Raw genomic sequence first — 12801 nt, forward strand, 5'->3', positions numbered from 1 at the left:
TAGTCTTTAGATATTCTTGTTTATTTGTCTGCCTTGATGATTGACTTAGTTATGAAATGACAATGTTTCATGTGTCAATTTTAATCCCAGGTTTTCTTGTTTTTAGGGGGGTTTGTCTCAAGATGAAGGGTAATGTCAGGGGTAAAAAACCAGGACCAATTAAACTGATTTATTGTTCGTGCCTATGCACAGGAATCTACTCAATTAACAATATTATTTTAGCAGTAGATAAGGGTCAATAGAATTCAAAAGGGGTTTGGACTTTGTTTGTGACTGTGTAGAGATTCTAGACCCATGATGGCGAACTTACGGCATACGTGCCATAAACGGCACGCAGAGCTATTTGTGCTGGCATGCAAGCCGCAGGCAAAGTTACCTCACTATGTATGCGCGTGCCTCACAGCTGTTTTTTTTTTCCAGCTGGTTTGAGGCCTTTTTCGGCCTCTCAGAGGCTTGGAAAAAGCCTCTGCGAGGTTTTTCAGGCCGAATTATAGGCCCGTTTGGTCACTTCCTGTAATACCTCTTGGAGCCTCTTGGAGCAGGATGCTTTGCAGGGTCCCAAAGACTCATTTCTGGGGGAGAGAAAGAAAGACTTTTGCTGCTTTCCTTGTGTGCAGCCAAAAGCAGAAGAAGAAAGAAGCAGCCCGGTAGCCAGGTAAGGCACATGGGGCGAGTGGGGCAAGTTCCCTTCCTCTCCCCATTTCCCCGCTCCCTTCACTACCTCATGTTATTGGCGATGCAAGCCTTGTGTTCCCGCGGGCCATGTGGACGGCGCAGCCTTGTGTTCCCACGCAACCTGGATTAATTGCTTTAGGGGTGTGTGTGCTTTGGGGGTACCATTTTTCTGCGGACCACCAAAATTTTCTAACGGACCACGAGTGGTCCCCGGTCACCATGGCCACGCCCACCCAGCAACCGGGCAGAGAGCCTGTTGCTAAAAATTTTGGAAGCCCACTCCTGGGGGAGGGGTGCACTGAGGGAGGCTCAGCCAATCTCATTGTACACATGTTATGCGTTGACAATAAAGGTTTGAACTGAACTGAAATACAAGTTAAAATAACTTCTACTTCCTCTGATTCTCAAATACCTTAAGTGTTGGGTAAGGGTGAGGCTTGCTCAGGGAGCGGCTCAAGCCCAGTAATCTAGGTGTTCATGCCTGGAAGAGTATATTTTGGGATATCAGAACTTTTGTGAGTAGAGTTTGTTTTTTTCGTTATTTTTTTTGGGAGGGGGGGAGGGCATATGTAACTGCGTGTCCTTTAAATAAATAAATTTTCTAGAGTGACCCTCTGTCCTCAGAATATTCCTGGTGTTCCCTGTGTTGTTTTTTTTTGCTGTCCGCCTTTGTTTGAATTTCTGATCTTGAGGTTGCTGGTGCTTTTGTACAACGGGAAAGGTGAGGTGAAGGGAACAGGGAGTCCAAGGGTCTCCAGACTTGGCAAGTTTAAGACTTGTGGATTTTTAACTCCCAGAATTCCTGAGCTAACATGACTGGAGGGGGAATTCTTTGAAGTTTTGAAGTCCACAAGTCTTAAAGCTGTCAAGTTTGAAGACCACCCCCCTGAGGTAGAATATGGTGAGTTTAGTGGCAGGTTTTGTGTCACCAAGAGCCAGATCTCTTCATTTTTGAAATGAATAAGCAACCTTCGATTTGCTTTTTCTATGAAAGCAGTTCGTGACTCTGCAGTACATTAAAAAGGGTCATTTGAAAGAGCGGGACAATGAACCGGTTGCCCCTCAGAGGTTTTGGGTGTCAGTTCTCATACTCCCCACACCACACCCCCACATAGATGCCCATTGGTGGGCAGGCAGGAAGGGACTTGAAAATGTAAGGTACTAAATTGCTTAAACTTATTGAAACAGAGATGGCGTCAGTGGTGGGATTCAATTTTTCTACTACTGGTTCTGTGGGAGTGGCTTGGTGGGCGCGGCGGGAAGAATACTGCAAAGTCCCCATTCTCTCCTGAGCCCACTAACCTGCTTTCCAGCTCTGTTCTCCTGTGCAGGGCAACCAAAGAAGACCCAGCCAATCAGCTGGGACTTGGGGAGGCAGAGAATTGATGGGGGCGGGGCCAAGAACTGGCGGTCCTTGCCAGTTCTCCGAACTACTCAAAATTTCCGCAACTGGTTCTCCAGAAGTGGTCAGAAACTGCTGAATATACCACCTCCTTTTTTTTCTCCCTCCTGTGGTATCTAGCAGGACAGCAGGCAGTAGAAAAAAAGATCTTTTTTTTTCGCAATTTAGATCAGTGTTTCCCAACCTTGGGAATTTTGATATGCGGGAACTTCAATTTCCCAGACTTCCTCAGCCAGCATGCTTTTTAACATGTGTGAAACCTCTGATGAAGTTGCTGGCTGGAGAATTCTGGGAATTGAAGATTCCCAAGGTTAGGAAACACTGGTTTAAGACGGCTGCTAAGTCATCGGGAGTAGCTTGCTTACAGGTCCTTGGGTAACCTCCAAGGTGGAGGAAACTTACTCAGGCGATCTACTTTCTGTGACTCTTGACTCGGTTTACCATTTCCTCCACTTTTGCCAAATGAGGACCCTTAGAGTTTGGGGTTTGAATAGGTAAGGACCATCACTGGAACAAAGTAGATTTTAACCCAACCAGTCAAATCAAATCGGGTCAATCTCCTCCAGCCTTAGAACTTCTGGAGATGTTGCATTTTCAACCTTAAAAATCTGCAGCGAGCCTGTTTCTATCATTAGACATGGATTTGAAGCACAGCTGATAGAATCCAAACATTTATTTATTTGTTTCGTTCTTTCCACCATCAGAGAAGACAACAGTAAATGCCAGATGTTTGGTTTTTTTCCAGACCCAAATGGAGAGAAGGTGAAGCCAGTGGCGCGTCTCGAATTCCTTGGGGCTCAGAAAGTGGTAGATAAAAAGTAAGGCACCCAGAAAGCACCGGATTCTTCTTCTTGGGTCTTTGGCTGTCTGTTTTCTGCCTCTTGTTTTCTCATCAGGGGAAGCAGCAATGGGATTGACTGAGATGGTGGAGAGCTATTCTGTTCTTCATGCATTCCCAACATTAGCTATGGGAGAGAAATGGCCATCAAAATGTCAACAAGCCAAGCATTCAACCAAAGATGGACAAAGAAATTTGGGTGTTGGACTTCTCCAAGCCAAACAGGCTTCTCCTTTTAAGATGATTTATCATTTAAGATGAATTTCGCATTCTTCTTGCTGGACCAGTTAAACAGAAATTGGATGGGAGTTGGCTATAATTGAAACCTGTCCTCTCTAAATACATCGGACAAAAATGGTCATGCTCAGCTAGCACGCAAAAGAAATTGAAGTCCAACATATCTGAACACTTGCCAGTTGTTAACAATTGCAGAAAAGCGCCAAATTAGCCTTTTCCCTTCTAATTTTTGAGATGATGCATTGCACAAGGGCCTGATGATTTAAGTTTAGTTCTTGAATAAATGGCAGGCCAGCTTCACATAGGAATGTCAATTATGAACAATAACTTATGAAACAAAGTTATGTAAAACTTATCTAACTTATAAAAAGTGTATCACTTATAAACTTTGAACCATCTTCAAAGTAATCACATTTGATGGCGAACCTATAGCGCAGAGCCATTTGTGCTGGCATGCAAGCTGCAGGCAAAGTTACCTCACTGCGCATGTGCGCGCCTCACAGCTGATTTTTGGCTGGTTTGAGGCCTTTTTCAGCCTCCCAAAGGCTTGAGGAAGGCTTCTGCAAGCTTTGAAGGCCAAAAACTAGCCCGGTTTTGTCACTTCCGGTATGTTTGGAAAAACAGGAAGTGACTAAAAGGGGCTAATTTTCAGCCTGCAAAGCTTGCAGAAGCCTTCCTCAAGCCTTTGTGAGGCCGAAAAAGGCCTCAAACCAGCCAAAAATTGGTGCAGCTAAGGGGTGGGAGATTGTGCATGTATGCGTAGGGGCGCATTGCCTTCTGGGTGCTGGCACGCGAGCACGAGCGTGCAAGCACCTGCACAGTTTTTGGCATGGGCGCCCAAAAAGGTTAGCCACCACTGGACTAGGTGAAGTCAACCTCACTTCTGCATATTTATCTGGACACCTTTTGAGGCAAATGGGTTTGTTGTTGAGGTTGAGGGGGGCTGGAGGAATTCTGTGAGATGAAGTCTACAAGTTGTATAGTTTCCACATTTGGAGGCCTCTGGCCTAAACTCAAGAGACAGATTTGGGGGAATAGTATTCCATCCAAGAGAATAAAAATTGAAATTGGCCATGTTTAGACTTTTCCACTCATCGGAAAAAAAAAAAAAGAAGAAGGTGGAAGAGAGTAGTAGAATCCAAAAGGAGTTCATACTATACCTGAACTGCAGGGGGCGTGATACGGAACCACTGCCGATTCATCTGAAAAAAACGAAGGAAACTATGGTTAACACCCAATTGCGCTTTCCGCTACATCCCAAAGCGATGTGAGCTGTTCTTTCACCATCTTTCAAGATTTGGCTTTGGAGTCCTTGTGGGGATAGGTTGGCTGTGGTGCAGAATTGGATTCAGAACCAACAGCCGCGTATTCTGCACTCACCATCGTAATAGTCGTACACCTTCACAAAGGCTGGACGCTGATTCTGGATCTCAACGCTTCGTTCCACCGTGAAAGAGAACTGCACAGTGGTGTTGGTCAGCTGCAGGCAAGAAGTTCAGATTAGTTGATGTTCAGGTAAAATCAATCTGTACATTTTCAACGTATTTGCTCCTTTGTCCCCTTTGCCACATATATACAGGGGTGAGATTCTACCAGTTTGGGCCGGTTTGGGTAAACCAGATGTTAAATTTACATCCGGTTCGCCAAACCGGTAGTTCAACCGACTGGCTGGCCTGGCCATGCTGCCCTGCCCTTCCCGGGAGTCTCCATGCAGCCTAAATTGGATGCAGATAAGTGCAGGGTCCACTTGGAGGCTCTGGGAGGATGACAAATGGGCCAAACCGGACGTTCTGGAAGTCTGAAAATGGGCCTCTTTCCGGCTTCCGGAGGCCCTCAGAAGCCCTGGGGAGGCCATTTTCTCCTTCCCAGACGGGGGAAGGCGAAAAATGGCCAAACCAGAAGTTCTGGAAGTCCGGAAACGAGTCTTTTCCTGGCTTCTGGTGGGCCTGCGGAGCCCCGGGAAGGCCGTTTTCACCCTCCCAGAGGCCTGAGGGAAGCCTCCAGATTCTGGGGAAGGCAAAAAATGGCCATCCCGGAAGGTCCGGAAATTCGGAAACGGGGCTGTTTCCAGCTTCCGGTGGGCCTGCGGAGCCCGTTTTCACCCTCCCAGAGGCCCAAGAGAAGCCTCCAGACCCTGCGGAAGGCAAAAAACAGCCCTCCCGGAAGTTCCGGTAGGCCACACCCACCCAGCAACTGGGCAGCGAACCGGTTGCTGGGAGTTTTGAATCTCACCCCTACATGTATATGACTTAGAGGAGGTATTTTACGTCCCTCAGCAGCTACAGAAAGACTGTCGCAAGTGAAGAAATGTGATGGCATTTACAAGTAGACTGATGACTGGCCTTTCCTCAGAGTGACTTAGGACTCCTTTTCAAAATTATGCCTGAGTTCCTGCCCCAGCCACCCCCAATCATGTGATTGCATTTGGGGCATTTGCTAACCAGCTCGCCATGACTGCACCAGGTTTTCAATTTTTGCTGGTTTTCAATTTTTATTTCTGGTTTTCCGCAAAAAAAATGCCCATTGGGGAAAATAGATTTGCAGAAGCACTATGGCATTTGCTTACACAAAACACTGTAAAGTCGGATCCGGTGAATTGCTTAATGACTACAGGACTTAAAACCATAATTCTGGGCTCAATTACAGTTGTGAGTTGTAAGTTCGTGTACAGTTGTATTGGCATTGCCCCAAGTTTTGCCAGATGGTTCTTTCCTTTCTCTTCATTTTAAATCCAGCTTCGCATCTTGCATGCGTGGCTACCGGCAAAACAGCCTCACATACAACCACAATGGAGCCCCAAATTTATGGCGCTAAATGAGACCATTGTTAAGCGAGCCTTGTCCCATTTTTTACAACTTTCCCTGCCACCCTTGATAAGTGAATCACTGCACTTGTGAAGCGAACAGCCTGATGGTTAAAGGAATCTGGCTTCCCCATTGACTCTGCTTGTCAAAGTCGCAAAAGAGGATAGGGTACGTGCCAGTTGCCAAGCGTCCGCATTTGGATCACGTGACCACACAGATGGCCGCAACGGTCGTTGAGTGTGAAAAACGGCCACTTTTTTTCAGTGCTATTGCAACATTAGTCACTAAACGAACTGTTGTAAGATGAGGATTGCCTGTGCCGCTTAGAACAGGAGTGTCAAACTCAATGTCGGGCTCCAAGCTTCGAATATGCCTCGCGGCAAGTCAGCTGGCTATGTCCCCTTAGTCAGCTGCTGTCGGATCTGTATTTCTGCTTGTGTGCTGGCCAATGCCTTTGGAATGACTCAGCAGAGCTGAGGATGGATTCTGAAGCAACTGCGGGGCTGCAGGATGGATTCTGAAACAACTGCGGGGCTGCTGGAAATGGCTCTTTTCATGTATTGATGTGGTGCATATTGTTAAAAGGGGGGTGGGGCCCATATACGTGGTCATTAAGACTTGGGTTAAAACATGGTGAAGGTGGCGTCAGGTGGGGATCGGTTAGTGAGGGTCGGAATAGGGTAGGGAAGTAGACACGTTATAGGGCTAATAGCATTTAGGGAAAATGGGTTAGGCGTGGTCAAAACTAGAACTGCTTATAGGCCTGGGTGTGGTGGGGTGTGTCTCATGATAATGGTAATAAAAGGAAAGGGAGCAAACTCAAACCCAACTCTAACCTTGCCTGGCTTTGAGCCTTTCTTGTCAAGAGAAGAGTATTTGTGGTTTGTTGAGCTAATGAATAAACCACCATTGCACTACAAAGGAGCTGGAGTTTGTATTCATTTTAGGACAAATCTTCAATACTCAAGGACTGGCTGAGACATGTGGTCAGATCCGATCCACGGGGCCATCCTGGAAAATATAACAGGCTGGCCCACATTGCTTCGGCCTGGCCTACTTAATACAAAGAGGAAACATGCCAGCAGTTTAGGGAGCAGTGTCAAGTTGGCCACGCCCACCCAGTCGGCCATGCCTGCCCCCCAGCCTTCCTGAGGTCAACTGTAGCCCTGATGAGGCCCTTAATGTAATTGAGTTTGACACCCCTGGCTTAGAAGGTTGAAAGTGAGAACAATCAACCAATGGAACAGAAGTTGCCCTCGGAAGTTGTGGGAGCGCCATCACTTGAGGCTTTCAAGAAGAGATTGGACTCCCATCTGTCAGAAACGGTGCAGGGTGTCCCGCGGGGGGTTGGACTAGATGACCTACAAGGTCCCTTCCAACTCTGATTATCTGTTATCTGAAATACTGAAGCCCACCAAGCACCCAGGGATGGGCTGAGAAGTTTTGAACTTGCTCCACACAACCTGACCACGTGAGATGTGGAATGAAGTCCAAAATATCTGGACAGCCCCCGATGCCTTTCTCTATTATTCTACTTTTTCCACAAATATTTCAGGGAAGCACTGGTAGTCCTCAACGTACGACCACAATTGAGCCCGAGGTCTATGTTGCTAAGTGAGAAATTTGTTAAGTGGGCTTTGTCCCGTTTTATGACTTTTCTCGCCCCCTTTGGTAAGTAATTCACTGCTGTTATTAAACGGGTAACACGGTGGTTAAGTGACTCTGGCTTCTCCATTGACATTGCTTGTCAGAAAGTCACAAAAGGGGACACACACACACGCACCAGGACACTGCAACCACCATTGTAAATATGAATTGGTTGCCAAGCGCCTGAATTTTGATCATGGGACTGCAGGGATGCTGGAAAAGTAAGTGTGAAAAAAGTCCCTTTTTTTCAGTGCCATTGTAACTTTGGACACTATGTGAGCTGTTGTAAGCAGGGCCGGGATTCTCCCGGCGTAACAACCAGTTCGCTAATCGCGTGCTCCGCGCGTGCCTGTGTGCTTCCTGCGCGTAGCTATCACAATTACTGACCTTTAATGTTGCTTTGGGGAAGTAACACAGCTGAGGAGCAGCCATCCGCTCTGCCGCGCGAATCAGCTGAGCGGGTATAGGTGAGCACAGCGCATGGCCCACATGATGGTTGGATTGAACCGGTTCGTAGCCAGCTGCTCATCGCAGCTAGGAGGTTCGCCCGAACCGGTCCAAACCGGGAGAATCCCACCCCTGGTTGTAAGTCAAGGCCTGCCTATAATTCCCTTTGTTGATGACTCTGCCTTCATGTGAAATATTAACGTTTTCCTGAACCACGGGAAGATTTGGAGGGCAAAAAACCCATCACTCCCTTCCTCTCTTTATTGGCGTCCCTCTAGCTCGTCCGTTCCTTCGTTGTGGTTTCTGGACTCACCTTCTCCAAATACAGATCCACGCTATTGGCTGTTACATCCACCCGCTGAATCGGACCCTGATTTTTCAGCTGCAGAAAACGAAAACAAAACAAAACAGAGATTTCTTCATGATTAGGGATCAGGGCCACCAATCCGGCATCAGCCACTGTCAGCTAAAACCTTAGAAGGAGGAAGTGTTGTTTCGTCAGGGCAACCTGGTCTACTCAATTATGGGACGGAGCACACTGCTTCCGCTTTTGCCTTTCAGCCCCGATCCAGGAGCCTTCGCGACAATAGAATAGAATGGAATAGAAAATAAGAATAGAACAGAACAGAACAGAATAGAATAGAATAGAAGAAGAGAAGAGAAGAGAAGAGAAGAGAAGAGAAGAGAAGAGAAGAGAAGAGAATAGTAGAAGAGAAGAGAAAATAAGAATAGAATAGAGAAGAGCAGAGTAGAGTAGAGTAGAGTAGAGTAGAGTAATGGAGAAGAGGAGAAGAGAAGAGAAAATAAGAATAGAATAGAGAAGAGTAGAGTAGAGGAATGGAGAAGAGAAGAGAAGAGAATAGTAGAAGAGAAGAGAAAATAAGAATAGAATAGAGAAGAGTAGAGTAGAGTAGAGTAGAGTAGAGTAGAGTAGAGAATGGAGAAGAGAAGAGAAGAGAAGAGTAGAAGAGAAGAGAAAATAAGAATAGAATAGAGGAGTAGAGTAGAGGAATGAAGAAGAGAAGAAGAGAAGAGAAGAGAAGAGAAAATAAGAATAGAATAGAGAAGAGTAGAGTAGAGTAGAGGAACGGAGAAGAGAAGAGGAGAAGTGAAGAGAAAGAGAAGAGAAAAAAAGAGAAGAGAAGAGTAGAAGAGAAGAGAAAATAAGAATAGAATAAAGAAGAGTAGAGTAGAGTAGAGTAGAGGAAGGTAGAAGAGAAGAGAAAAGAGAAGAGAAGAGTAGAAGAGAAGAGAAAAGTAGAAGAGAAGAGAAAATAAGAATAGAGAAGAGTAGAGTAGAGTAGAGTAATGGAGAAGAGAAGAGAAGAGAAGAGAATAATTTATTGGCCAAGTGTCACACAAGGAATTTGTCTTCGGCGCATAAGCACTCAGTGTACATAATAAAAATAAAAATACATACATCAAGAATCATAAGATACAACACTTAGTGATAGTCATAGGTTACTAATAAGCAATCAAATCATACTAGGGAACAAATAAAACAATAGAAATTGTAAAGATACAAGCAACACGGTTATAGTCATAAGTGGGAAGAGATCAGTAATAGGAAGGAATGAGAAGAGTAATACTAATATAGCCTTACTAAGTAGTTTTGACAGTTTTGTGGGAATTGGTTGTTTAGAGAGTGATGGCATGAGGAGGGGGGAAGCTGTCCTTGTGTCTAGTTGTTCAGGCGTGCAGTGCCCTATAGCGTCATTTTGAGGGTAGAAGTTGAAACAATTTATATCCAGGACTTGAGAGATCTGTAAATATTTTCACAGCCCTCTTTTTGACTCCCATTACTCGTCCCAGCTTCTGCCGACCTAGCAGTTCGAAAGCACCTAAAAAAATGCAAGTAGAAAAACAGGGGCCACCTTTCGTTGGGAAAGTAACAGCGTTCCATGAGCCTTTGGCATTTAATCATGCCAGCCACATGACCACGGAGACGTCTTGGGACAGCGCTGGCTCTTCGGCTTTGTAACGGAGATGAGCACCGGCGCCCCCTAGAGCCGGAAACGATTAGCACGGATGTGCGAGGGGAACCTGTACCTTTACTCTTACTTTTGGCTAATTGTGGATCCAAGAGATCTTTATTTTTTAACTGACCAAGTTGGGAGGGATGACACTGCCATGGAGAGCATGGGCCATCATCAAACAACGCAGGGCACATTTCCATTCCCCGTTCCTTCCTCTCCCCACACACACACACAAGAGATTCTATTTCAACATCTCAGCTATGAATCTTGGAGGGTGGTTTCTGTGGCCAACTTCTATCCACAGTGTTGTAATGACGAGGCAGTCGAGTTGCTTGATCATGATCAACTGAATCATGATGAGCTTTATTGGAGTCTAGTCTTGCATTTATTCACATTATTAGCTCTCCTCAATCATTGGTTAACTTTGGTCACTGCTTAACTTTCGTTACTGTTTAGCATAGTAAAGAACACGATTAATTATCTCTAGTTAAAGTCTAACACATGTTTACTTCCTCTCTCTAATCCTCCTTTAGATTAGTGACTTTGTTTGCCTGAGTTGTGATTGCTTGTAAACATTCTTTATCTGAGGTTTGCCATCCAAGAACATTCCTGCAATTACAACTCTACACCACAGCTAATTATTTGGTGTACTTTAGTCAGGGGAGATCAATGCTTTTTTTTGAAGAAGAAGAAGAGATTAATATAAAAATTGTCCGTTACCTTTCTTACAGAGGGCTTATTTGGTGCAAATCCAGAGACTATCTTGACTTTAACAATCGCCATGTTAGAGGCCAAACGCTTCCCGACGTAACTGGACAAACGAGAAGGAAAAGAAACAATGTCAGCCCCAGTTAAGATGGGCGTGAAGTTTTTAATTCCTGATCCTACATTCACCCATTTGGGTTTCTACCAAGACAATCCAGTTCTAGTCTCTGGTTGGAACGTGAAATTTGTTCAGTTATGTTTGTTGCACTCTTTGAATTTGATGTTTTTTCTGCTGACATTTCATGACCATACTAGGCAACATCAACAGTGCAGAGGGGAGGGAAGGATGCTGGTTGTCTCTGTGTGGTAGTCAGTCTTGTCAGTCTTGGTGGGAATGTGTCTTCCTCTTTGATGTCTCCTAGACTTTGAATTGTATCTTTTAAATGGTATGTAAACAAGATTTATCTCTGTGTGTCTGTGGATGTCTGAATGTCAGTGATCTGATGTGATTCCACCACTTAGCCTATATTTGCCCATCCAAAGGTTGTCCTCTCTGCATTGAAAGGTTGATTAGGGCTTGGAGAGCAGGTCTATCCAGATGAGGTTGCTGTGACAATGTTCAAATGGCATCACTATCACTATCGGTTCCTCCCAGACACTTGACTTAGCCCTGGGTGCCGGCAACACAGAATCACACATTGCTTTCTGAGTCCTCACCATCTTCATGGGGAACTTCTTGTTTTCTGAAACACTCAAAATATCTGCAGTGGCGCAATTATGATTGCGGCAACGGTAGACAACGTGGATAGACTTTCTTACTGCTGTTCCTACTTCACTCTTCGTAGGAAGATACGGGAGATAAGGCATAAAAGTAAGGTGCCTAGAGAAGCCCTGGTTTCATGGAGCCACCTAGGACTGCCACCTGGGACTTCAACTTTACCTCAGAAAGAAGGATGGACGGTTAACCTTTCAGCTGTTTTTGTGAGGTAGTTCATTCTGTGTGTTTAACTCCAAGCACTGCTGAAGGTGTTTTTAAACTAGAATTAACTCCCCTGCGAATTACAGTAAATGTCTAGATGAGTGAGTGAGTTGACTAAAGCCTTCTTTCACCCAGTTAAGCATTTCGCACATAAGGTGGCTGGATTCACACAACCACACCATTAAGAAAAAACATTTGTTTTGTGTGTATCACAAACTATAACCTAGGGCAGTGATGGCTAACCTTTTTGGGCTCCTGTGCCAAAAATGGCATGCACGCCGGTGCGCCTGCATTCACGAGCCAGCACCCAGAATGCATTGCGCCCCCTACGCATGCATGTGCAATCCCCACCCCCTTACCTGCACTGCGCCTCACAGCTGATTCTTCAGCTGGTTTGAGGCCTTTTTCGGCCTCCTGGAGGCTTGGAAAAAGCCTCTGCAAGGCTTTTCAGGATGGATTATAGGCCCATTTCGTCACATCCGGTATTACTGAAAGTGATGAAACGGGCCTATAATTCGTCCTGAGAAGCCTCGCAGAGGCTTTTTCCAAAGAAAGGCCGGAAAAGGCCTCAAACCACCACCCCCCCACAAAAAAAAAGAGTTGTGAGGAGCAGGCATGCGCACTGAGGTAAATTTGCCTGCAGCTTGTGTGCCAGCACAAATGGCTCTGCGTGCCACCTGTGGAATGTGTGCCACAGCTTCGCCATCATGGCCCTAGGGCCGTGATGGCTAACCTTTTCGGCACCGAGTCCCCAAAGCATGCATGCATCCCAAAAATGCAATCCACGTGTGTCCCCCGCACATGCACCTACCCCCCCCCCACATCTACAGGGGTCCCTGCACATGCACCCCACACCCTGTGCATATGCAAACATCCCCCACGCATGCGCCCTGTCCCCCGGGCATGCACGGCAGACCCAAAAACCAGTGCACCGATGGGAGGTGCATACATGCACGGCAGACTGAGCTGGCGCAACGGCTCGCATGCCCACAGAGAAACCTCTGCATGCCACCTCTGGAACGCATGCCAAAGGTTCGCCGTCATTGACCTAGTGGTCCCCAACTCCCGGTTTGAGGACTGACACCAGGCTG

The 12801-nt window shown here is 46.0% G+C and overlaps 1 protein-coding gene across 1 annotated transcript in view; it reads right to left on the reverse strand.

The window, feature by feature from the left end:
- Positions 1-2735: 2735 nt before the first annotated feature.
- The window catches only part of LOC113450239 (alpha-2-macroglobulin-like), an 81766-nt gene continuing 71700 nt past the window's right edge, over positions 2736-12801 (reverse strand). The window contains exons 32-36 of the mRNA XM_087927695.1: positions 10747-10837; positions 8364-8432; positions 4533-4632; positions 4313-4354; positions 2736-3042 (exon numbers count right to left, since the gene is read on the reverse strand). Of these exons, the coding sequence (XP_087783821.1) occupies positions 3023-3042; positions 4313-4354; positions 4533-4632; positions 8364-8432; positions 10747-10837 (322 nt within the window). The 3' untranslated portion in view covers positions 2736-3022. The remainder of the gene's footprint in view (positions 3043-4312; positions 4355-4532; positions 4633-8363; positions 8433-10746; positions 10838-12801) is intronic.

Source organism: Pseudonaja textilis, chromosome 2, assembly GCF_049901715.1.
Source record: "Pseudonaja textilis isolate UNSWEBS1 chromosome 2, rPseTex1.2, whole genome shotgun sequence".
NCBI classification, from domain to species: domain Eukaryota; kingdom Metazoa; phylum Chordata; class Lepidosauria; order Squamata; family Elapidae; genus Pseudonaja; species Pseudonaja textilis.